Raw genomic sequence first — 24,960 nt, 5'->3', positions numbered from 1 at the left:
TGGGATTGCCAAGGCCCTCACAATGGCTGCCACGGTCTCAGCCATGAAAATACATATCACTTTCCCCAGTTATGGATGCTCAATGATTCTCATGCATCATCAGTTCGATGTAAGTTTAAGTCATATCAGCCAAAAAATTGGCAGTCGACAAAATAAGTTTGAGAGCTAAAAATCAATGTTGTTCAAACCAATCTGCAGGACGGCTTCCTTCGCTCAGAATTCCAGCTCCACACTTCTCCTGCCTTTTCCAGAAAGCAGTGGTCGGTGGGGAGCCCTAATAAAGAGGACTGTGAACAGGCCTGGAGTAGGCAGCCAGTGTGGGAACCAGATCGGGTTCATTGCCCAGAGGAATGGAATTCAGGGGCCAGAGGTCCTGCCCATGTCCAGAACAAATTTTGGAATTCACAATTGGAAAAGCAGATTCAGAGGGGGAAGTGGAGGAATCTTTGGGGGTTAAGTTACTCAGGGAAAATTAATTTGGGAGGCTCTATTTAATTGCAGGTAAGAGAAATGATTTCACAAATTTGGGTAATTTAATTACCCCCAGAGACATCGGCTGAGACCATCTGATCTCTGTGTTTCAGTAGAAAAGTGCCCTCACTCTTATGGAAAACTGAATGCAGGGAAATACAAACATACAGAGCCTGACTAGTAGAAGGAACGGAACAACTCTAGCTTTGGTTTTAGGAGAAAAAGCAAATCACAAGAAAACCAGCTGGTAGAGGATTTAGTTTTTTTTTAAAAATCTCTAACACAAAGTCTGGAGTTGATGATATGAAATCAGCCATATCCTATATTCCTCAGATGTTTTCTCCAATATTAAGCCAGAAGAGACCACAGCTCTTTAAGTCAAGAAACATCTAGCACATTCCAGATGACCGAGTTGATATTTCTTGACTAAATGTTAACAGTCACACTAACAGTCTTTACGGTAAACTGTGCTATTGACAAAAGTTTCTCTGCCTCTCCTCACCCTCCCCGTACATATACACACCAGGCCTCTTCCTGTGGCAGGTGTATATTTCCCACACCCTTCACCTTGGTTTGACCAATAAAATGTGAGTGGCAGGAATGGGTGCTACTTCTAAGAGGCCGCCCTGACAGTCATCAGCTCTGCTGTCTCACTTTTCCTTCTTCCTTTTTCCCCAAAGCTGTTTTACCATTTGTTTCTTTTTTCATTTTTCTTTTTTGAAATTAACATATAATGCATTATTTGTCTCAGGGGTACAGATCTATGAATCATCAGTCTTACACAATTCACAGCACTCACCATAGCACATATCCTCCCCAATGTCCATAACCCAGTCACCCTATCCCTCTCCCCACCCCCAGCAACCCTGCAAGGTTGATTCAACATCCACAAATCAATCCATGTGATACAACACATTAATAAAAGAAAGAACAAGAACCATATGATGCTCTCAATAGATGCTGAAGAAGCATTTGACAAAGTACAGCATCCTTTCTTGGTCAAAACTCTTCAAAGTGTAGGGATAGAGGATACATTCCTCAAATATCATCAAAGCCACCTATGAAAAACCCACCGCAAATATCATTCTCAATGGGGAAAAACTGAGAGCTTTTCCGCTAAGGTCAGGAACACGGCAGGGCTGTCCACTATCACCACTGCTATTCAACATAGTTCTAGAAGTCCTAGCCTCAGCCATCAGACAACAAAAAGAAATAAAAGGCATCTGAATCGGCAAAGAAGAAGTCAAACTCTTGCTTTTCCTTCTGATGGAAGACTGGCACGTCCCCAGACAAAGGGACTGCTCTTCAGTCTCCGTCCCAAATACATCGCGTGGAGCACAGCCACCACCCAACCAAGGTGCACATGAACGTGAACTGGAAATAACCTTTATGGTGATAATCTACTTAAATTTGGGAGTCCTTCCTGACCACAATGTAATGTAGCCTAAGCTAGCCGGTAGAGTTCTACACACACCCGATACTATAAGCCTCAACAGTCAGTCTTCGGATACATTTGTTACCTTCAGACAGCACCGTACTGGGCACCTGCAGGCTAACTGGGAAGGTTTAGATGCACTGGGACAAAGATCCAACTATATTAATAAACTCTTTTCTGTAGAGAGAATAAACTGATTTCAGAAGATATTCTCAGCTATGGGGTTTGAAACATCTGATTGCCTGTGATTTCTGGGTAATCTGAGCTGAGCTGAAGGCAGACGCTTATTCAGGACTGAATAAAAACTCAAACTGATGAAATGGATACATGACATATCCTTTTTGGGAAAAGATTCTTCCATTTGGAAAAGGATTCTTTGGCTTCCTTTGATGAACTCGTATCTCTTCCGCCAAAGCCCATGACCTTCCCATTGGAGGAAGAAAAACCACAGCCTAGTTGAGGCATGAGCTGGTCAGTACCGCCAGCATCCCTGTGGTCTTGATGCTGCCCAGATCACGGTGGGGTCCAGCATCCCAGCTGCCATGGTTAAGGTCAATGATGTGCAAGTTCAGGTCCACCCAAGGCCTAAGCTGATTCTGCCTGAAAAAACCTCGTGGGATCTAAAAGAGATTCACTCTGTAAGTGAAGTTTAAAATGTGCTTTCCTGGGCCGCCTGGGTGGCTCAGTCAGGTAAGCATCTGACTCTTGGTTTCAGCTCAGGTCATGACCTCAGGGTTGGGAGATCGAGCCCCATGGCGGGCTCTGTGTTCAGCAGGGAATCTGCTTGAGACTCTCTCTCTCCCTTGCCCCTCCCCCCTGCGCTCATGCTGTCTCTCTCTCTCTCTCTAAATGGACAAATAAATCTTGGGGCACCTGGTGGTTCAGTCTGTTAAGTGGCCAGCTCTTGATTTCTTCTCAGGTCATGATCTCAAAGTCGTGGGATCGAGCCCTCAGGGTTGGGCTCTGCACACAGCAGGGAGTTTGCTTGAGACTGTCTCTCCCTCTGCCCCTTACTCACACATGCTTTCTCTCTCTCTCTCTCTGTAAAATAAAGGAATAAATCTTTAAAAAAATAAAATGGATAAACAAATGTTTCTTTTAGAAAAAATGCATTTTCCTCTCCCATATCTGCTATATCTGAGGGAAGGCCCAAAACAACTGTGATCATAAAGATTAAATAAGATAGTCTATGTATGCTAATATGAAACATTTAAAATATAGTTACATACAACTTTTCAAAAAACTTGTGCACCCATCGTGAGACGTCCCCGTAGAGGAGTCCTGTTTCTGGTAGAAACTCATGGATAAATGCTACTCTCTTTAGGGGGAGACTGAAGAAAATGGACAGAACTGAATGATCCCTGGAAGAAATGTTGGTGAGTCAGCAGAGAGACTTAAAGAATTAAAGCACTTATAGACTTACAGATCTTTAAGAAGAAACCAAAGCTCTCTAACTGTCTTCACTGTTATCAAAAACACAAAGAGCATGAGATGCCCATAGGATCTTGGGCATAATTCTGCCTGAAAATCCACGGGCCTCTGAGCCTCCCAGTGGGAAGACCTGAAAAGCAGGAGCACTTGGGTGAAGTTCCAGATTCCGTGATGAGAGCAAGTCACACGGCAGCTTCAGCGTCCTTCTGACATCGCAGTTCCAATGACGGGGGCACACTCAGATTCAGCTGTCCCCAATCTAACATGCTCACATCTTGGCAGGAAGGAAGGAGCAGTTGAACAGAAAGAGGAGCCATCCTCTTTGCAAGAGCGGAAGGGAAAGCCTTCTCCTTCCTGTTCTCCTTCCCTTCTGCCCTCCTTGCCTCCAAGGTCTCCTCAGGAGACTTAGGGGGAAACAGAAGGGGCTTCTGAAAGATTCTTCTGGAAGCCAGAAAAACTGGGACCAGGGGAGGCTCTGGGGATGCCAGGTGTTTTAGCAGCCTGAGAATGGCCTCAAGGAAGGGAAGGCCTATGGAATGGGGGGAACCCCTGAGCCAACACCCACTGCTTTTAGACCCATTCCTTGGCCCTCTTTCCACCCCTCTAAGGTTTTTATTTATTTATTAAAGAGAGAGAGAGAGAGAGAACATGAGTGTGGGTGGGCCAGAGAAATAGACTCCCCATGGAGGAGGGAGCTTGATGTGGGACTCTATCCCAGGACTCCAGGATCATGACCTGAGCTGAAGGCAGACGCTTAACTGACTGAGCCACCCAGGAGCCCTGGCCCCCTTTTCCTAATGTGACTCATGCAGGCAAAGCAGGTCAACAGAGTAGACCTGGGTCCCCACCCAGCTGTGCCAGCAACATGGCCCATACGTAGATGGGCTCCCACTCTTCATCATCCTGAGCCTTGGACTCTGTAGTGAATAATGGAGATAAGGCCACCTGGTGATGGACATCAAGAGGTGGCTTTGGGGGAAAGGGAGCCCCTCAAGTCACTGTCCCTCAGGTCACCAAATCCAGAAAGAACTGTGGAGCCAGGGCTGGTCCAGGTGTCACTGACCTCACAGCGGTCCTGAGTGAATGGGTCAGGATGATGTTTGTGAGTATACAACACTACATAATGACAGGAACAGCAGGCAAGAGCTGAGAGGTGCAGTGGACAAAAGCAAGCAAGCACAGGACTGAGGTCACAGCCAAGAAGCTCAGGTTCAGGGGATGGGCATTTGGGGAGAAAAAGAAGCCGGCTGGACTGGTGGAGAGAGGTGCTCTAAACAGCCAGGAGTGGTAAGGAGATGGTGTAATTAGATCTTCAGCCCCACAGAGCTTGCAAAGCAGTTCTGGGATCTAAGGAGAAGCAGTCATCTCCCAAATGAGCCAAGACAGGGACCCCAGATGAACTACAATGGGAAAAACCATCAAGAACCACGACACATAGTCCCGCAGGCTGTTGGAAGAGAGCCTGCGGGTAAGAAGCTGAAGACAAAGAAACGCCCGAGTGTGTCCTAGGCAGCAGGTCAGTGGCAAGTGGAAAAGCACAGTTTGTCTGCTTCCCAGAAAAGCTCCAGCCCTCCCCGAGGCCACCGCCCACTCTGCTGCGGGATGGGCCTAGGGCATAATCGCTCCTCCAGAGGGAAATCGTGGAGGAGGGAGGGCAGCCGTGTAGGTGGGAATCCCATTGTTTCTCAGGTGGGAGCCTCTTCTTTGGTATTTAAAATTAGCCAGGGCTCAGAGGACCCTGTGCGGGGCAAGGGCTGAAGGGCTGAGCTGGAGGAGAGTGCGGTGGGGCCATTTCCATGCAGGGCGACAGGCAGGGATCGTGGAAGCCAGGATGAGTGACTATTCTTCTTCCTTTTTTTTTTTTTTTTTTAACCCCGGAAACATAAGATTGGAGTAGCTTTGGATAGATGAATCTGGCAAAATTCACAGGACAATTAAAGAGAGGAGCACCTAGAGATGGGCAATCAGTTATAACCACCCAGGCTTGAGCACAGGGCTCTGAGCCAGCGCAGGAGCAGAGGGAATGAAAGGGAGTTTCTGGCCAAGGCACGGTAGCCAGGTGTGGGAGGACAGGTGACCACCTCCTCTCCCGGGTGTGGAGGTGACCTTAGCCCACAGCCTGAGAGCGCAACTCAGCGGAGCCCCTGACTCGAGCCTAAACACGAGTCAAAGGGTGACCTTAGATCAAATCATGTGACCTCCGGGAAATTAGTCAGTCTCTGGCTGAAGGTGTAAAACGGAGGTAGTAGAATTTACCCCAAAGGAAATGCTGAGGATTATGGACAGAAAACACCTAGAACAGTGCCTGATACTTACTGGGCATTCAATCACTACAGTTCCCTTCCCAACCTCTTTCCTGCTGGCTCCATCACCAGGAAAGTGACCCCGTACTAAGGAAGGAGATGATTTGCAATGGAGGCAAAGCCAAGTGCCACAGATTCTCCAAGGCCACGCAGAGCTCTCCACAGTTACTGACTTGACCTATGTCTCTCACCCACCATCATAAACCATCATTGCCCTAAAATTAACAGAGCCCCTGGGACTACCTCTCTGAGATCCCCAGCCTCCTGCTAAGGACGGTTCCTCAGCCTCTGGCCCTGGGCATGGCAGGCCACATGGCCTCTTTCTGTTTTGCCCCTGGATTCTCTGACAGGTCTACATGATCAAACCCTAGGGAGCAGGAAGCCGGATTTGGTGCTCTGGCCACATCTGTCCCTGAGCCACACTGTTCTCCCTCTCACGCTACTAGCAGTTAATGGCAAGTTTAAGAGTATTGGCTCAGGTGCCCTCGAGGGCCCAGACACAGAGCTCTAGTGTGATGAGCAGCGTCTAAAAGGGTCCCCTGCCTCCTGGTATTCAGGCCCCTATGGTGGTTAGAAGCCCCTCGTCCTGCAGGTGGGCTAGGCCACATGACTGACAGTTCTTAGGAATAGAATACAGCAAAGACAATGAGATGCTACTTCTGAAATGAGGTTCCAAAGGGACCGTGGCTTTCAGCTTACTCCTCTTCCCTTGTCCCCCTCTCGGCTGCTGTGTGGTGGGAGTGGCCGTCATGGAGAGGCCCACATGGGGTGTCCAGCGAGGACCTGATGTTGCCCACGGCCACAGGAATAGTTCCAGAAGAGGATCATCCCCCATTCCAGCCCCAGATGACACCTTGACTGTAGTCTGTTGGTAACCCCAAACCAGAACCACCCAGCTAGGCCATGCCCGGATTCCTGACCACAGAAACCATGGGATAATAAACATCATTTTGTTTAAGACTCTACATTTTGGGGTGATCTGTTGCACCACAATTGATAACTAATGCCCCCGTGTCACCTGGGCCAGGATGGAAGCCATGGAGCGACGACGGCAGACTTGAGACAGCTGTTTCAAAAGTGCCCGTGAATGTCTCTACGAGAAGCCAAAGCCATGGGGGAGAAACACCGTGACCCCCCCAAGGGGCTGGCCACGCAGCCACATTCCCAGAAGTCACTGGCCAACAGGTAGGAACTCTACACAGACACGCCGATCAGAGCTCCAGCCGGTGGGTCCGGAGTCGGTCCGGCTGCCGCTGCCGTCCCCATCCAAGTCGGCGGAGAGAGCGCAGTGATTTCAGGTGACGCAGACCTCCCCTGCTCCTCCTCTCACCCAGAGCCTTTACCGCTAAGGACAGAAAGAGGCTCTTCTCTGATGTGGGTCCTATCAGATGGGAGCCCGGCACTACAAGGCCATTTGCTGCTGGGGGCCCCCCCGTCCTCGTCTTGCCTCTGCTCCTCCCTCCTCCTCGGGTACACCAAGTCTCTCATCCTTCCCCATCTTTGTTGTCTTGGTTACATGGCCAGACTCCTGATATGCCGCTAGTTTTCATTTTAATGATATGTTCTTGTAAAGCACAATATTTTACTGCAATTGCGTGTGTCACTGGGTAAATTCTTCCAGCGTGTCTGGCATCTGAGCATCAGCTGACTGAGTGTGCTCGATGATTTGGGGGTGTTTCTGCAGCACTCTCTTCAATTTTAATGTCTCCGCATTTTAATTTATGATCAGGATCATTCTACACAAATGTATATATATATATACACACACATATGAGTCAAAAAAGCAGCACACGTGTATCAGTAAATCTCAAATTGGCAAAGCTCATTTAAGACTATCTCCGTAAATCTTCTCCCATTCTGTCAGCTGTCTTTTGGTTTTGTTAACTGTTTCCTTTGCTGTGCAAAAGCTTTTGATCTTGATGAAATCCCAATAGTTCATTTTTGCCCTTGCTTCCCTTGCCTTTGCCGTTGTTCCTAGGAAGATGTTGCTGCGGCTGAGGTCGAAGAGGTTGCTGCCTGCGTTCTCCTCAAGGATTTTGATGGATTCCTTTCTCACATTGAGGTCCTTCATCCATTTGGAGTCTATTTTCGTGTGTGGTGTAAGGAAGTGGTCCAATTTCATTTTTCTGCATGTGGCTGTCCAATTTTCCCAGCACCATTTATTGAAGAGGCTGTCTTTTTTCCATTGGACATTCTTTCCTGCTTTGTCGAAGATTAGTTGACCATAGAGTTGAGGGTCGATTTCTGGGCTCTCTATTCTGTTCCACTGGTCTATGTGTCTGTTTTTGTGCCAGTACCATGCTGTCTTGATGATGACAGCTTTGTAATAGAGCTTGAAGTCTCCACTTATCCCACAGCCTCACGTGCTCACAAGCTCCAAACTTGCCAAACCAACAGTGGGAATTGCAGAAATGACTCCGCAAAACAATCACACAAAAATGCTTTGATGGTCTTTTTCCACAACGGAAACTGTCCAGCATTGATTCTTCCATATTTCTTTTCCTTCCTGCTTGAGTGTCTAACCACATGCAAAGCAGCCAGCAGCTCTGTGTGAAGAGACTTCTGAAAGAGTACACTGACCAAATCCTCTACCGGGCAACGCACCTCTGCTCTAATCTCAGGGTCCTTGGGCAAGTGGGACTTCCAACATGACATCTCCATTTGATTTCATGACGCCTTCACTCGTTTGGAGTTCTGCCGATGGCATGAATTTCTTTTTTAAAGTTGATCCAAATTTCCAGTGAGTGTTAAGAATTCTCAGATACATTTAGGAAGCTGCAAAGCAGTAGCTACGCATCTCTGATCTGACATGGTTTTGTGGCTTAAGCATTGCACACACACACACACACACACACACACACACACACACAGAGAGAGAGAGAGAACATCCATTCCTGAGAACTTATGGTCAGGATGGAGACCCAGGTGGGTCCCCCTCTGCTCCACTCCACTCCCATTTGGTGGTCCTTCTGGACCCATGGTCAGGATGTGGGGCTGGGGAACACAAGCACATCGATTTCAAAATAGGTTCAAGGAAAAGGAATTAGGCAGATTACGTTAATGTGCATAATAATTGTCAATAAGAATGATTTCCATGGTATCCACTCCTGTTGACGCTCCCACCTGACACGCACTGAATTCCTATCAAGAGAGGCTGGTAAGGCTTGGCTCATCACACACTTGGGTACGTATCCTACCACAAGTCGAGGCTCAGACCAGCCTGAGTTCTGCTTAACCAGTATCCACAAAGCACTCCGCCCCTTACGTGTGAACAGTTTAACCTAGCTAAATGCTCAGGAGCGATGCAATCACAAAATGAAGGGAGCAATCACACCTCAAGTGGGAGTTTATGATGTTCTGGCTCATGATGAACATTAGCGTCTCCCACTAATGTCAGGCAGTAATTCACCGCTGAACAGCAGCCATAAAGTATGATCACTTAGTGGTAGGAGTGCAAGAGGCGAGGAGAGAGGGTTCTGGCCCAAAGAGTTAAGCGGAGATTTCTGTTCATCTGAGGCAATGCTGGCTTCATTACCCCAACTTGGGACAAAGATTTTTAGATTTCTACAGACACCCTAAAGCAGACCGGGATGTTTGTCTTTTAACCTGGAATTGAAATTTTAACAGTCTGTGGATTACTTCTAAGTTCTTAAGTATTTCCTGGTGACTGTAGTATTTATATGTCACGTTTCTTAAAAGCACTTGCCTATAACGCTCGCCATGGAAAAGCTGCCCTTACCGCCATAACACACACACACACACACACACACACACACCAGAAAACATAAAAGACATCCAAATTGGCACTTTCCTCACCTCCTTTCCCTCTGCCTCATGTGATGTGTGCACGAAAGGAGTGAAATTATGATCATCAGAGGCAAGGTTGCAAATGACAAGGACCCACACCCTTCAAACAAAAGGAAAAGTCAGTAATTTCGAGGGCAGCCTATGGATCGCTACAGTCTAGCTCCCAGACCCCGGAAACCCACAGCAAAGCCCCAAGACCTCCCACTTACCCTCCCCATCTCGAGTCACCTGTCGTATGGCAAAGAACTCTGCATGGCCCTTGATACACACGGGAGATTATTACAGGGCTCAGAGAAGACAACTCTGTAATTACAGCTACAGTATGATTTCCATTATTCTCACCCCCTGGTTTCAGCAGCTCACAAAACTTCCCGCAAAATCCTCTTGCAGGCCCAAAGCATTTCACGGCTGGGCCTCTTCCCAAAAGGTGGATGTGGTCTGATAGCCTCTGGGAAAGGCAATACAGAGTGCTGGCAAGGAAAGGGGGGTGGTGCTCAGCGAGGAGAGGAGGGGGTGGGGAATTCTATTGTTCCGAAAAAATAAATAAACTGGCCAGTTTTGCTTTTTATTATTTCAAACAACAGAGTTGGCGGCCCAGCCTTCCTTTCCCAACTCAAACCGTCCCCTGGGCCAGCGGTGCTGAGCTTGCAGCAGCCGTAGGCGGGCTCCAGCAGAACTATTTAAAAGCCTGCCACTCGGAGCTCGTGGAGCAGAAAGTTTGGCTGCCCCGATGGCCTGGCTTTCCCCAGGAAGGTGTGCTGGCTTGTTCCCCACCTACATGACCCTCTGCTCTTACCTCTCAAATGTTTACGCTTCAAAGATCCCACCACTGCTCTGGAAATTAAACGGAACGTCCCAGGTGGCTGAAACAGAATTGTTCTTATATAAACTCCCCAAAGGAAAAAAAAAAAAATAATGGGAAATGCCAGCCCGAGGTTTATAAAGCTCCAAGCCTCCTGGTCAGGTGTTGCCTGTCGTTGCTGGTCCGGGTGAGCTCTGGGGATGCTTGAAGGTAAGGCTCTGCCTACAGCCTGCCCTACGAGCATTGTCTCTGCACACCGTGCGTGTCCTCAGCCCACCGGAGCCGTGCCGCACTCTGACCTCCCCATCAGGGGCCAGGCTTCCGCGGGTGCAGGGGAGCCAGCCTCCACTGACCTCAGGCCACCCTCTGACCAACAGCAGGCATTTGCAAGTTGACTGCCTTGGGTTTACCATGCAGCCGTGGCCGGGAAGCATGTCTCTTTTTCTCCCCCAAGAGAAAATAACTGTCTGTACTGTTATGTGCACTGAACTCCCAGTGTTTATTTCACTGACACCAGCTCAGACAATGACCAAGGGGAAAAAGAAAAAGCCTCCTAGAGGATCTATTTACACAGTCTTGCTAGCAAGTAAATGATCCTATGGCACGGGGTAGGACGTTCAGTGGGGGCGAAACTTCTAGCGCTTTGGGGTAAGTCACTTCTCCACTGCACTGAGATTGGGCTCACTAGAGAGAAGAGTGAAGGCACCCCGAATTGTCTTGCTTACATTTTTACTCTCCAAAGTGCTTATTCACCCGTCGGGCCAGACGAAGCAGGTCAACAGACGTCTCATTGTACGAACCGCATATGTGAACGCCTTTGCCGTTTAGAACTCACTTTTCTAGCAAACCAAGTTCACTGAATCAGAATAAAGAATGAAATCATCTGAGCATCCAACAGAAACACTCCTGAAGCCCCCGCTCCAAAGCCCAGGATTTACCCTCCTCTGTTTATTCTGAGGCTTCTCGGACACAGCTTCCGCCGGTTTGGATGTTTGATGCCTCACGGGAAGCTGGAAGCCACAGACAAAGGGAAGAGGAGAGAGCAGAGTCAGCCCGGGCTCCCATGCCTAGACGGAGAGGCGGGAGGTGGCCCCACCCAACAGGAGTTGCACCAGGATGACACACCTGCATGTCACAGGTGGAACCTTCTGGGGCATCCACAAGGTTCGGCTCAAGGCATGAGCCAAAATCATCCCGAGACGCCAGGGCAGGAGCAAAATGTTCACTTATGTTTAATCGAGTCTTTGCAGAAAGGCAGAGAACCCTGAAATACAGTTCTTATAGTTATGTAGATGGCGGTTACAAGCGTTGTGCGTTGGACACGTGAGGCCCTATGCTACAGCGTCATGGTGAGCCCTCCGGGTAGTAGCAGACGGTGGCATGCCGCCCGCACCAGCCTTGCGGTGTCTCATGACATTTCACCAGGACGGGCTTCCTCCTCCAGATACTCCCCGTGTCACTACTCCCCACACACTCCCCACCTCACACACACCTCTCCCCGCCTCCCCCCTCCGTCCTCTCACACTCCAGCCCCGCCGCCTGTTCCTGTAGAATTTAAAGAAAGAAGTGATGGCCGGGCTGTTGCATGGTAGGATGGGAGAGTCGGCAAAGTCTTCTCGAATTGCCGAGGCCCCGTCTCCTTGACCGCGTGGAGCTGATACCCAGAAGCACAGCAAAGAGAAAGTAGAGCTCGAAGCTTTCCCAGATTGGGCAGTGCCCGGTGTGGAATCACACAATATCCAGAGAATTCCAAGGCATGTCTAAATCAGACAAGCAGGGGTTCCACATGGATTCACCGGTATTTCCCTGGGACAAGACTGAAGCGTAAGTATCAGTCAACACAAAACAGGAGGTACAGGTTGTCTCCGGAAGGCTTTGGATCCCATCCAGGGGGCTCTCTAGGACACCACCTCCAAGTCACTGAGATGAGAAGCCTGAGCAGGGCGGGGGAGGTGAGACATGAAAGTTGGATGGAAGCGTGCTCCCCAACACTGCTGATGAGCCAACATCACCCAGGACCCTGAGGCCAGCAAGCTTCTGGAGAGCGACGAGGAATAGCTCCTGTCCCAGATCACACCGATCTACTCCACCTCAAGTAATGTCTACGCCCCCATAGTGCCCACAATTTCCTCATCCCACGATCTGACTCAGCCCCGTCAGCAACTCCAGCAGGCCCTGCACTTTCCTCCATCTGTTTCCCTGCACGAATCCAGATGGATGCACCCCTCAAAAGGGCCAAAGCAAGAGGAACAGGTACATAACTTGCCCCTGCCCACCTTCCCAACCACCCCGGCCTTAGAAAGCCTTTGCGTTAGGGCACAGACCCAAACTGGAGAGAACAAGCCATCTCGGATGGCCTCGCCAGGCTGGGCTATCTCCCCACGTGCACACCAGCTGCAAGGGAGAGGTGCATGTCCACGCTCTCCCACTGTGATTCCCGCAGGAACCCTCTGCACAGAGGCAGAGAAAGGACAGAGCATCACTCGTGACCTCAAGAGCAACATAGCTGCTTAGCTCAAGTTTGTATCACCGGCCCACCAGGGCCAAAGTAGTAAAACAGCACAGATGGTACCCGTCCCCATGGGGCTCGATCGCCTTCAGAATAACCAGAATAACTGCACCTCGCTCCTACCTTCTTCAGCTTGCCGCTTTTGGTGCCCACGAAGGCCAGAGAGTGGTTCTTGTAGACGTATGCGATGACGGAAGTCATGCGGTCCCTGTCCTCCGTGAAGACGGGAATGCCACGCACCATCTCGGACACGCCCAGGGGGGCATTCATATCCAGGCCACAGAAATTATCATCGATGGTTAAGAGCTGAAAAATAAAAAGGAGAAACATTAGGAGGGAGCTGCCAGGCAATAAGCTGACGTACCGAGTCAGGGAACTTCTCGGGCTAGAAGAATTCTTTTTTACACGAAAAACTCAGATCCAGAGAGACCAGGTGGCTTGTCAATAGTCGGCCTAAGCAGGTGGCAGGACCATGGTGAGAAAAACACAGATCCCGAGAGTCTCTTTCCTCTCCTGGCCTCCGCGTTCTCTCTGCTCCACCTCCAACCCCTTCCAGGCGCCATGTTTGTAGCTAAGATTTTCCTTCATCACCATCACACCAGCGAGCCCTGGGCCAGCGGGCATGAGTGTGGGCTCCAGACAGCTCTCCTGAGGAATAAGAGGGAATGTGGCCTCCGCAATTACAACTTATTAAGTTGAGCAGACACACAAATGAAGACTCGAGAGCATAGAACAGAGAACTAGAAACATTAACACGTGAATGATAATACCATGACAGAGGCAGCTGCAGACAGTCAGTTGGGGAGAGAGAAATAGGAGAAATGGAAGGTTCTAGAAGGAACTCAAGGAGTCACACTAGTGCCTCATGATGGATGCCCCATCAGACTCCCTGCTCTTTTTTAAAGGCGTGGTAAACATGGGCAACCCTGGTCTTGTCATACCTACACCAGCATGTCCTGAAGTGTCTTCTGTGGAAGTCAAGATTCCCCCTCACCACCCTGCCAAGATGTTCTACCAAACAGGGCTCCTTGAGTAAATAATTTAATACTGAAACACAGTACGTTCTAACACCATGTAAGAGACTCATAATGATTAGTTACAGGAAAGGTCTGAAAAGTCTTTTTAAGAAGAAATATGTCTAACATTCCTTCAGCCTTCCCCAAACGTTGTATTCCCTAAAAATCACTGGAACACCTGTGAGCATTCCTTAAAGAGTGCGTCCCCCAGATACCCAGGGTCTTGAATCCTGGACAATCCTAGGAGCAGAAGCTGGGACAAACCCAACAGCAAAAGCCTTTGGACCATTTTCCCCATGGAGTTTTGGCCAAATCTCTTCTTGTTTTACTCCAGGCTACAAGATCCGCAGGTGAGCACAGGGTCACAGTTGGGTTTTGTCTCACTGGGGAGGGGAGAACCTTGCCATGGCAACACGGAGCCCCCAACATCCCCACCAAGCAGCTCTGGTGTGGCACAGAGCTCTCCGAAGGCTCTAGGCACCTACGCCGGCTTCCCCCTCCTTCTTAAAAGAACTGTGTGGCCTTAGAGGAGTTATTCAGTCTTCCCGTGCTTTTATTTTCCACTCTATAAAGATGAAGGAAACAAGCCCTGCTTTTTGATGGGTTTCCATAAAGCCTATAGAGCTCACGCCTGTAAACGTCTTTGGACTTTGCAGAAAAAGGAGTGAAATAAAATCCAAGGTGTCACTTTTTTAAAGGCTTCAATCCAGCCAAAAGAAAAGGCATCTGGAGAACCAGCAGGCAGGCTCTTGCCAATGGAGCTGTGTGAAAGTGGCCAACTCAGCTTTCCAGGGACTCAGGGGGCCCCTTGGCTCCTTCCCAGGGTAGGGGGATGGGGGGACAGGCATTGTCCATCTCAGGGAAGACAACGTGCTGAGCATCTAAAACCTCTCTGTGACTTTTCCCCTCCTCCTTATCAAGGGGGCAGCTGTGGCAGAGCTGGGGCGAGCAGGGGCAAGCCCAGGCAAGCCACATGCTGAGCAGATGTCCGTATCATGTCTTTGATCCCCTCTGGCCTTTCTTGCGTGGTCTGGTCCAATACCCCAGGCCAAACACAGCCCCCAATTCCTCCCCCTCAAAGAAACAATACAGAAGTCAAAGTTTGGAGGGAGCTTCCAAGGTCTAGTTGCATCTTTATGGTTCTTTCCTAAACTGAGGAGATTGGGGGGCAGGGGAGACAGGTGATGGAGGGTAAAAGGGATAAAAAGAAAAGAAGGAAGAAAAATCCAGATAAAGGAAGATGGTGTCTTCTCCCTGCTGGACGTAACAGCAGTATGACCCAGCAGGCATGCCATGGGCAGCCTAGGGCATGCTGGGATTCCTCGTGGCCTTGCCTGTTCCTGCCTCCACTTCCTAGGGAGCCCTCATGCCTGACTTTCTCAACCTTAAGCTGTGCGGCAGGGCCTTCTGCCATTACGATCCGTTTTCCAAGGAGGGGAGGCTGGATGATTATCCATGCAGCACAAGGAGAAACTGAGGCAGGGGGCAAGGCAAGCCAGGTTTGACATTCTCTCGCCACCCTTGGCACAAACATTTGCCTCACGGACATGGGAAAACCTGAGGCTGCTCGGCCCCCAGAACCACATTTCTGAGTGGCCAGTTACCGAATACCATTCTTCCCCTTGGCTGGGCAGAACACAAACAAATAAATAAACAATCGCTTACGAAAAGAGCATATGTATTTGGCCAAGTACAGCATGAAATCGTGGCTTGCTCAGACACACCAACTCTCTGCCACTCTGGCAACTTAGTGGCAAGGGGCCCAGGGAGGAATGTTTTCAGTGGAAGGAAGCGAGGACAGCTCAGCCTGGCGGCCCGGTGGCGAGGGCTCTGCCCATCCCCGCTCAGGACGGCTTCTTGAAAGGCCCAGTTAGGAGGCAGGCAGTCTGCTCACCTGCACTTGACCGTCATCCCCCACACTGCCCAGTTGATGGTGCTGTCATCAGCCTCAAATAAAGCAAGGCCACAGGTGGGGTTCCTAATGTGGCATTGGGATCCGGGGACAATGATGGCTTTCTCCCGAGCCCACCCCTCCCCCCATGTATTGGTTTCTCCCTCTAAATAGGGCTCCAGGTGATAAAGGTGTGATCGAGGCCTTGGACCAGGTGCAGTCCAGGTCCACATGGAGGCTAAGATCCCCCAGCTGTGGCACGAGGGGCTGACTCTTTGTTTCCTCAAAGCAGGTGCAAAGTGGGGGGGGGGGGGTGTTGGAATTTTTAACATTGAAGTCACAGAAAAAACACAGGACTCAGGTTCACATGCGCGGCCCGCTTCCGAACTATACAACTTGGCATAGTCCTCTCCTGTTCTCTGAGCTTTCCTTCCTTTGCCTATAGAACAGGAAGACCGGACTGTCCCGAGGGCCAGGTGAGAAAGCAGGTATGAAGATACTGGCTAGACAGGAAAGCCATTTTGTCAATTTGAGATGATATTTCATATTCGTTTTTTTAATGGGAATTCTGTCCAGAAGGGGTAGGATGGCTGCAGGGAGTCCTTAGAACGGCCTCTGACCGGTGCAGGCTCCCTAAGGACACCACCGTGCTGGGTCTGAGCTGCGGCCACGGGGCAATTAGAGCACCGGGCGGGGCAAGGGGACCCCATAGGGACCACAGACCCGGGAGGCTGAGGTATGAGGGGCAGATGCCAGGGCCGTGTGGGCCCTGGAAGGAAAGGCTAATTGGTGCAAGCCTTCGACAGGTGAGGGCTGGCGTGGATTCCAGAACACCCTGGGCAAAGGAGGAGGAGAGTGTCTGCTCTTACCCTGGCCCAGCTCTCCCCTGGGCCCCATTAACAGCAAGATGAGAGCAGCAGCCAGAGGAGGCAAGAGTGGACCGCACCCCAGTGTAATCAGACGCCCGGGCACACCTCTCCCTCAGCTGTTCCACAAATGCACACAAATGAGCTCCAGCCATTGTTATAATGCTTGTTTGTTAGACAGCAACTTCATTCTCACCCAGGAAAAAATAAGGTTCTGTCCCATGGGAATATATGTGGTACCTACTTGGGCAAACCTGTGAACAGACAGGGTTCTCTGTTCAAGCCTTAGCCAGGGCTCCACCCTTCTGCCCCGATCAGGAGGATCCCAAATCTGGTCTCCACAAATGTCCTCTTGGTTGCATGGCTTATAAACTAAAACCTGTGATCCACTGGATTCCAGGGACTGTGAGCTCAAGGACAAGATCATGTTTTAGGTGTCTCTGTACCCTGAGCTTAGTTCCTGGTTCATGGTAGGTTAAGACATATATGTTAAATGGATGGATGGATGGAAGGATGGATGAGGAAATGAAAGCCTGACTTTCCCCATAGTTAACACTGTGGCCCTAGAATCAGAATGCCTCGGTTTGGACCCCAACTCTACCACTTAATGCTGTGTGACCTTGGGCAAGGTATCTAACCTCTCTGTGCCTCAGCTTATCATTGGTAAAATGGGGATATAAGAGTACATACTTCCTAGTGCTGTGGTAAGGATCAAATGATTTAACACACGTAGAACACAGTCTGGCACTTGGTGCCGTGGGAGTGTTCGTTCTCATCGTTTGTCATCCTTAGACAATTCCGACAATCTCTGTGAGTCTCCTGTTTGGGGGGAAATTCATGGTCTCTATGTCAGAGCGGTGTTAAACCACAATCAGAGGGCCTAATGTCATCAGGATGAAACAGCAAAAGTGGAACTTCCTACAGATCTATAAGGCCTATGAGGCTGAAGGAAGGAACAGAGGAATGGGTTTAAACAACCAGAACATTCCATGCTACATATGAGGCATGCAAACTCTCGAACCGACCCCGGATCTACTGGATCGGGAACTCTGGGAACGAGGCTCAGAGACCTGCATCTTAACACCTGTCCGGGTAGGTGACGTGGCCTTTCGCCAGGTTTGAGAAGCACTGACATGAGACCCTGCGGAGTCCGGAGACCCGGAGGTCCGGGCCTGGCTGAGGGCGGCCCAGCCCAGGCAGTTGCAGGAGGAGACAGCCTAGCGGCTCGGAAGCAGGGCCCGCAGGACCCGGAGGCAGAGGCTCCCCGGCGGCCTCCCAGGCGGTGGTGGCGGCAGAGGGGGCGGGGAGAGCTGAAGCTGACACTCCAAATTACAATCTAATAGCTCACTGCGCTTCCCTCGCGCGCGGCAGCAAAGGTTACCGTGCAATTACGTGTCGCTACATACAAATGACAGAGCAGTTACGGTTACTTTACCAATTACGGGGAAATTGCTCCCACTCTGCAGAGAGCCTGGCACTCTGAAAAGCTCTATCATCTCCACGGAAAGGGGGTTTTAATTCTGCCGGCATCCTTCCTCCGGCCGCCTCCCCGGGCTCCTGGGGCAGAGCTGCCGAAAGGTCAACCGAGGACCCCAGAGGTGTCCGGGGGGGGGGGTCTCTGTGGAGACTGTGGAGAGGGCGGAGGAAGACAGCGGACCTGGGAGATAGCTCCTTGGCGCTGTCCCAGCCCCGTGCCCTGGTGACAGACTCATAAGGAAGCGCTGTCACCCTGACCCCTGGGCCAAGCCACCTGGAAGGCCTTGGGCGATGAGGCGGCCAGGGACCTGGTCCTGAACCTGCTTCTCACTCTGGCTGGTGCAGCACAGGCCGCTCCCCTACCCGGTGGGGTGGTCTTGGGCCGCCCTCCGATGCCCCACCTTGGCAGAAGCCCCACATCGAGTCCTTATTATGGAAAGGTCAGAACTAGGCCAGAGCTCAGTGATCCAGATGTGGTGCTAATGAGGTAAAGGTCACCAGGTCCATCCCCCTGTGGGCCAATTAGCTCAGCTCTAGGACACGGCCTCTTCCATAGCCACAGGCCACCCCTCTTACCCCAGGCATCGGCTGTTTACAAATATCCCGAATTGATCCGAAAGAGGCCGACCAGGTGAGCCAGCAGGGCTGGACAGATGCAGCCAACCCCTCCAAAAGGGGAGGCAGCGGCCAACTGCTCCAGTCGCCAGGAGTAAACTTGGGCCCGGGATGGAGGCTACAAGTCCGACCTGATCCTCCCTTACTCTGTGGGCAGCTCCTGGTCCACCAAAGAGGGGAGTCCTTCCATCTGGGCCCAAACCAGCTCCCCTGCCTTCCCTAAATGCAAAAATAGCACCTAGCCTCATGCAGACCCCAGGTTCCCCCCCATTGCTGGAAGGCCAGACCATCACACGGGGGAGAAGGTACCAGAGACTTGCCCAAGCTCACCCACTGAAGAGGCTTTTGTTCGGCCTTTTTCCATCAAACTTTTGGGATCTTAGGTTATTGGATCTCCTGTCTCTATGAGGGGAAGCTGGGCCAGTAAGAGACAATAACGCTATTTACCGTTCCTCACTTATTACGATGCTTGAGAACGTGTAGGAAGGAACGAGTAGACAAAGGCCTAGGTAAGGACCCAAAAATACACAGATGGAAACATCTCTTCTGTTTCTGCTCCTTTCCTGCTGAGGGAGACAGACCTGGGACGTGACTCGGACAAGGTCATCCGTGTCCTGCCTCAGCTGCATACACAGTGCTAGAGCAGGCCCAGGGAAGCCTCAGGGCTTTCAGGAGAGGCCATGTGCCGGCTCAGCTCTGAGTGCTCCAGCCAGCACAGAGCATGGCCAGGCTTTCACCCCTCGGTGGGCTCAGAGAAGTCAAAGAAGTCAGCATCTTAGACTCCAACAGCCCCGTTTTACAGAAGAGGAAATAGAGGCGTACAGAGTGAAAGGACCCCCGTGGGATCTGTTGGGGGAAAATGGTACCAAAATGGTATCTGGAGGGAAAAAGCTGACCTTATATAGGGGCCTCCCCCAAGGTGGCTATAGGGTGGCCCCAAAGGAAGCTATCCCAGGGTCAGAGGCTGCTCAGGGAAGACTCCCTGCCTCCCCTTCTCCTGCCACCCAGCGTGAGGGCTCTGCCTTTCCGGGGCCTCTGGAAGCAACGAACTCTCCCCTGTGGAGGAGGCCACTGGCCAATTGCCACAACAGGACTTCCTCCCTTCCTGGGTCTGTCAGTCCAAGAGAAAAGCGAGGGCTGAAGTTTTGAAAAGGAATGTAAGTTAGGAGAGAAAGAGGAGGGACGCCCACGAGGTGCCTGCTGATGTGGAAAAGAAAAGGTCTTGGATTCTTCATGCTCAGCTGCCCTGAATTCTTCCCATTAATTAATTAATTTACACACACACACATCCCAAAATCTGACCATAGCAGACTTCCACTGGAAATGGGGACTCAGTGAGTTATGCACGTGGGATTTCTTTTTAAAGGGAGATATTGATTAGATAAGCTGAAGTAGCTCGGGTCCAGATAGAAACTCCAGCTGTAAAACTCTGCAGTACAAGAAGGCAATAATCACCCACTTATCGGGGGCCGTAGCTCAAATATGACCACTGACCCCTAAGGTGTTAATAAATGCAGCAGGGGCTGATGCCCACGGCGCATCTACCCCTGAGAGGACTCTGAGTGCCCTCTGACTGGGGCAGGTGGCGAAGTAAGCAGCCAGAGTGCTCAGAGAGGTGGAAACATCTTGAGGAGGTTTGGTAGGCTTAGGTCCACCCCTACCGAAAACTTCTTCCTCTATCAAATAGCCCACGTACCTGAGTGCTCGTTTCTGCAACAAAGGAAGCAATCCCCAAAACAGGGCTATGTGACCCACCAATTGCTTTACTGTCCTCCATAAAATTTTGTGTGTCTTTTCTGAGTTTTAACCCTCCCCTGAAGGTCTGCCCATGGCCCATCCTGACCCTGCATGGTTCTGAATAGCCAGGTAAGTCCTGCAGCCGGTGAAGACCGGCCCTGACACCCCGGGGGTGAGCTCAGATGTTGGAAACGGAATGAGGGAATGAGGTCTCATCCACTTCATTACTAATGCAGTATCTCAGAATGATTCCTGTATTGTGTCTTTTTCAATGAGATAGTAGGGGGAATGAATGTGTACGGAGACAGAGGAGGGAAGCCAGCAAACCACAGTGCCAATAACCTACTTAGACAAAACCGTATGGAAGGGACTTCATGAGAAGTGGCTGGGGGTTGGGAGAACAACCCCACAAATCACACCAATGTCCCCAAGAGACAAGTGTCCTGCTTCTGAGCATCTTAAAAGGGAGGGGACTAAAATATAGGCCAGAAGGTCATCATGTTGTAGGAGTTCTATATGTGTACGTGGCTTCCGAAGCAAACATTCACTGTTTGAAGGCCCTTGACTACCTGTGAATCTATGGAAGTGATTTGCCAAAAGCAATGCTTATTTTTGTACCCATTTTAATATTTCTATGTGTGTTTGAGACTGCCTGTGCTCCGTCCCACCGGAGAGCTAAGTGGTCTCTCACTCATCATCATAACAAGCTACCCTTCTAGCAGGAAGCTCAGGCTACTATTTTGAGAGGCATTAGGCCAAGCACACTCTGCAGGCCTGCTGGTAACCAACAGTCGGCCGTGGCTCAGCTGTGGAGAGCCCTCAGTCTCTCCCTCCAGTAAGCAGACAAGCCCATGACAACATGACCAGAGCAAGAGAACCAGGACCCCCGTTCTGCAGATGGCGACCATGCTGAGGCTAGTCTAGTGGCCGAGTAGCAGAGGCTGGACCCTAGGGGGATACCAGGGAAGGCTTCTCAGCATTGGGAATTGTCCCAAGCACAGCCCCGCTGGGTGCTGCTTCGGTCCATTTGTGCCTTAGCTGCAAAAGTGCTCAGTGGCTCCCTGCCAAGGGCAAAGAGGGTCCACACTGCCCATCAACCCCTTATCCCCTCTCCCCTCCCAGATGGCCTCAGTGCCACCAGAGGTATAATTGGAGCAGGGCACGCCACGATGATTAAGTTTGTGCATTTTCTGGCAGGCACGGGGAGGCAGTGGCCCCGCTGGCCAGGCTGAATTATGGGGTCAGCCATTCCCTTGTTAGTGGGAGTAAATTTTATTAGTCCCACTCTTGTAGCCGCGCATCTTCCCCTCTTGCTTCTCAGGCCCGTGTGTGAGTCTGGGTAATGTTGCCTGCGCGCAGGATAAATCAGCCAAACAAATCCCATTATATTTTGGAACGCTGACAGAGACACAGTAATGACACCGAGACTGGGAAAGACGTGGGCTTTCTTCTCCTGCAGATCTCGTTTCATCTCCATGGAAAGCCTGTGGGGCCCAATCCACCAGGGGAGGACACATACATGGAGAGGCCAAACGGGAAACTCCCCTAGTTGTCTTTCTGTCTTCTCTCCACCAACTTGGTTAATGAAAATATCAAGCCCCTTGCACCAACGTGCAGTCATTCCCTCGTGCCTTGCAAAAACCGAGGGACACCTGAAGGTAGTGGCAGGGAGGGTCCAGCTTGAAATGTAACCTCTCCTTCAGATGCCCTCACTTAGCATTCATAACGTGTGCTGGATGGACAGGCAGGCGAACAGGGAACATTCCAGGCCTGGGATATGGAATGTAACCTTTGGCTTAGGCACAGCCCAAATCTTTCCAATGCAGATTCTGGTGAAGAAAAAAATATGTCTGAAATCCTAGTAGTGTTATTAAGTCCCTTTCGATCCCATCGGGTGGTTCTTAGAACTGAAGGAGAATAAAGGTCCCACAGGTGCGGCGGTGAAATGTTAAAGCAGCTTACAAACACAACGTGTCCTATGTCTCCTGTCACTTATTAAAGTCTATGCAGTCCTCTTTCCTAAGGAATCTCAACAGGCTTTAGGAAAGGGATAGTATTTTTATCAGCCCCTTCCTGAAGAGGGAATGTATGACTCCAAGTGAAAGGGAAGCCGCTTGCGAGCCCAGTGGCCTCTCACGAGCAGGGACTGGCTGAGACCCAGAGCCCCGAACTCTCCAGCCAGAATCCCAGCCAAAACACCGCCCCGTGAGGATGACGGGGCTTGGAAAGGCCCAGAGTGTGGAGCTGGGCCGTGACGTCTGGCGGGTGTGCGTGCTCACTGAACGAGGGACCCGGCTGCCGGTGCTGGCTGGGCGGCCACACACCGTGTGGGGCGTGTGCGTGCATGTGCGTGCACGTGAGAGGGAGCTCGCTACATTTGCAGCTCCGTGTAGTGTGTGGGTGGAGAATCCGTCACACAAAGAGGGGGAGAGGGACTAAGGAGATGAGCGGAAGCTCAACAGCGGAACACAGCAGAGAGAGCAGCCGAGAGAGGGCTGAGGGGCCTTGGAGGTCTCCGGGGTCCCGTCATTCTCCCTGCTGACTCAACAGGCCTCAGGGCAGCATTCTGGGGGGACGTGACCCTTCACCTGGCCCAGCACACCACCGAAGGCTCAGCCACCGTCCTGTACCCGAAAGCACCATGTGTACTTATCTAGGATATGACTGTCATTGCAAACCCTGCTGGCCAAAAAGAGGGAAGTAGATGGCCTTCTCACCGGTGTGCTGAGCACAGAAGCCAAATCCAGGGGAGAGAGGGACCACGTGGCTCTGTAAAGACTGGGGTTGCCATGTGGCAGGCCCCCAAATGCTGACCTTAAAGTCTGGAGTACTGGGTCAGCAGGCGGTGGGGCGTGAGTGCCGGGGCCCTGAGTCGGGGGCCTGCGACTTGAGTGTGGTGTGCAGGGAGTACGTTTGGCGGGCCTGGTGTGTGCGTGCGTGCATGCGTGTGTGCAAGTGTGTGTCCGATGTAATGGAGCTGAGGAAGGAGGCATGGGGCAGGCAAGAGGAGGAGTTCTTGGCTGGTGCGGCAGGAGAAAGCCTTGCCTAGCGCCATGAACAACAGGATGTACCCCATCTAACCAGAGCCACACTTCCTGCTGGCTGGGAATAAGAAAACACCCTGAGCGGACAGGCAGAAACCAGCCCCCGGAGCCTGGGATGGCCACCTGACCATTCCGGATGCCCCCTCTCATGGTTTTTCAGGATCCCCGGCGCCAGACAAACCCAAGAACCATCCAGGCCGGGACGGGAGGCCAGCCCAAGACCAGGGTAGGGGTGGAGGGCTGACCCTGTCTCCCCCCAGGGCTGCTGTGTTGCAAAACTAATGCCTACAGGAATCAAAGCAAGGGCTCCTGTGAACAGGGTTCTCCTGCACTATTCCCCACCGTCTGACATGAAGAGATGCTTGGGGTTAAAAATAAAAAACTCAGTCCCTGCGCCTCTGTGAACCGTGTGGGATAGAGTAGGGCTGGTGGGTGAACCCCAAGTTAGATAGACGTGTGGTTTGGCGATGTTTCTCCACCCTGGACTTCCAGAAATGTGAGAGGGTTTTCTAGTTCTTACAGTGGTGGGGGGTTCCCTGGTGCTTAGTGCTATAGGGTCCAGGACCCCAGGATTGTAAGTGCCCTTAGTGCCCAGACAATCCCTGCGCCATAGATCGCCCCCTGCCAGAGGTTACTAGCACACCACCGAGCCCTGCTGGGGAAAGCACGGGGCTGAGAATGAGGATGCATAGTGGGCTCTGGTCCCCCAATCCTATGACCTTGAGTGAAGTACTTGACTTTTCCCTCCAGTTTCTCAGCTGGGGAGGATGTTACCTTTGCTACTATCCCACAGCACCATTGGGAGAAGAAAAGGAGGTGATGAACCCCTCTGGAAACTGTCAGGCCCGATACGAATGACCCCCACGAGGGGATCGTCAGGCAGCTTGAAGGCCACCCCTCTCCCCTCCCGCTACGGAGACATGACCCGTGTGAGGCAATGACTCTGGATAATAGTTTCTGCCCCGAGCACTTTCTACATTTTGTATTGGAAGGTCACCCAAAGTTCAAGATTTCAGAGGAAGAGGAAGCAGCTGATTTTTGCCCCATTCAGCTTTATCAGCACTAAAACTGACGCTCCCTGACTCCCATGTCCACTTCTCAATCGGATCCAAACTCAGAGAAGACTTGGTGGCACGAGTGACAACCTTTCCTGTGACCACAGCCATCGTTCCTGCTACATCGGCCATCATCACCTGCTGGGGTGCAGCTCCCTCCTGGACCCTTGGGCTCCTGGACACTGATGTCATTTCACAATTCTCGGCATCCACTGTGAGGGGGTACATTGCCAGGGCCTGATAAATGCCTCCTTCAATCATTAATTCATTTGGAGGTGGAAGGTCTGTTCCAGTGGGTTAGTTTCATGAGTTAGCCGAGAAGGTGAAGAAAGGTTGAGGAGGCATGGATAGCTACGCCTGGGGGACTCTGGGAGGCCAGGCCCCTCGGCCCATAGAGCCCAAGAGCCTTGGCCCAGAACAGCACTCTCTAGCCCGGCTGCCCCACTCTGGATCAGGACCGTCAGGGCTGCAAGAAAAGGCTGGGAGCTGTCCCCTTGGTCTG

At 51.2% G+C, this 24,960-nt stretch overlaps 1 protein-coding gene across 2 annotated transcripts in view; it reads right to left on the bottom strand.

The window, feature by feature from the left end:
• The window catches only part of PLXNA4 (plexin A4), a 424,337-nt gene that overhangs the window by 329,886 nt on the left and 69,491 nt on the right, over positions 1 to 24,960 (bottom strand). For both annotated transcript variants that reach the window (XM_046020616.1, XM_046020617.1), the window contains exon 3: positions 12,882 to 13,064. In XM_046020616.1, the coding sequence (XP_045876572.1) occupies positions 12,882 to 13,064 (183 nt within the window). The remainder of the gene's footprint in view (positions 1 to 12,881; positions 13,065 to 24,960) is intronic.

This window comes from Meles meles, chromosome 10, assembly GCF_922984935.1.
Source record: "Meles meles chromosome 10, mMelMel3.1 paternal haplotype, whole genome shotgun sequence".
Classification (NCBI taxonomy): domain Eukaryota; kingdom Metazoa; phylum Chordata; class Mammalia; order Carnivora; family Mustelidae; genus Meles; species Meles meles.
Note: the sequence above shows the minus strand (reverse complement) of the source record. Positions and strands in the feature narration are given on the sequence as shown.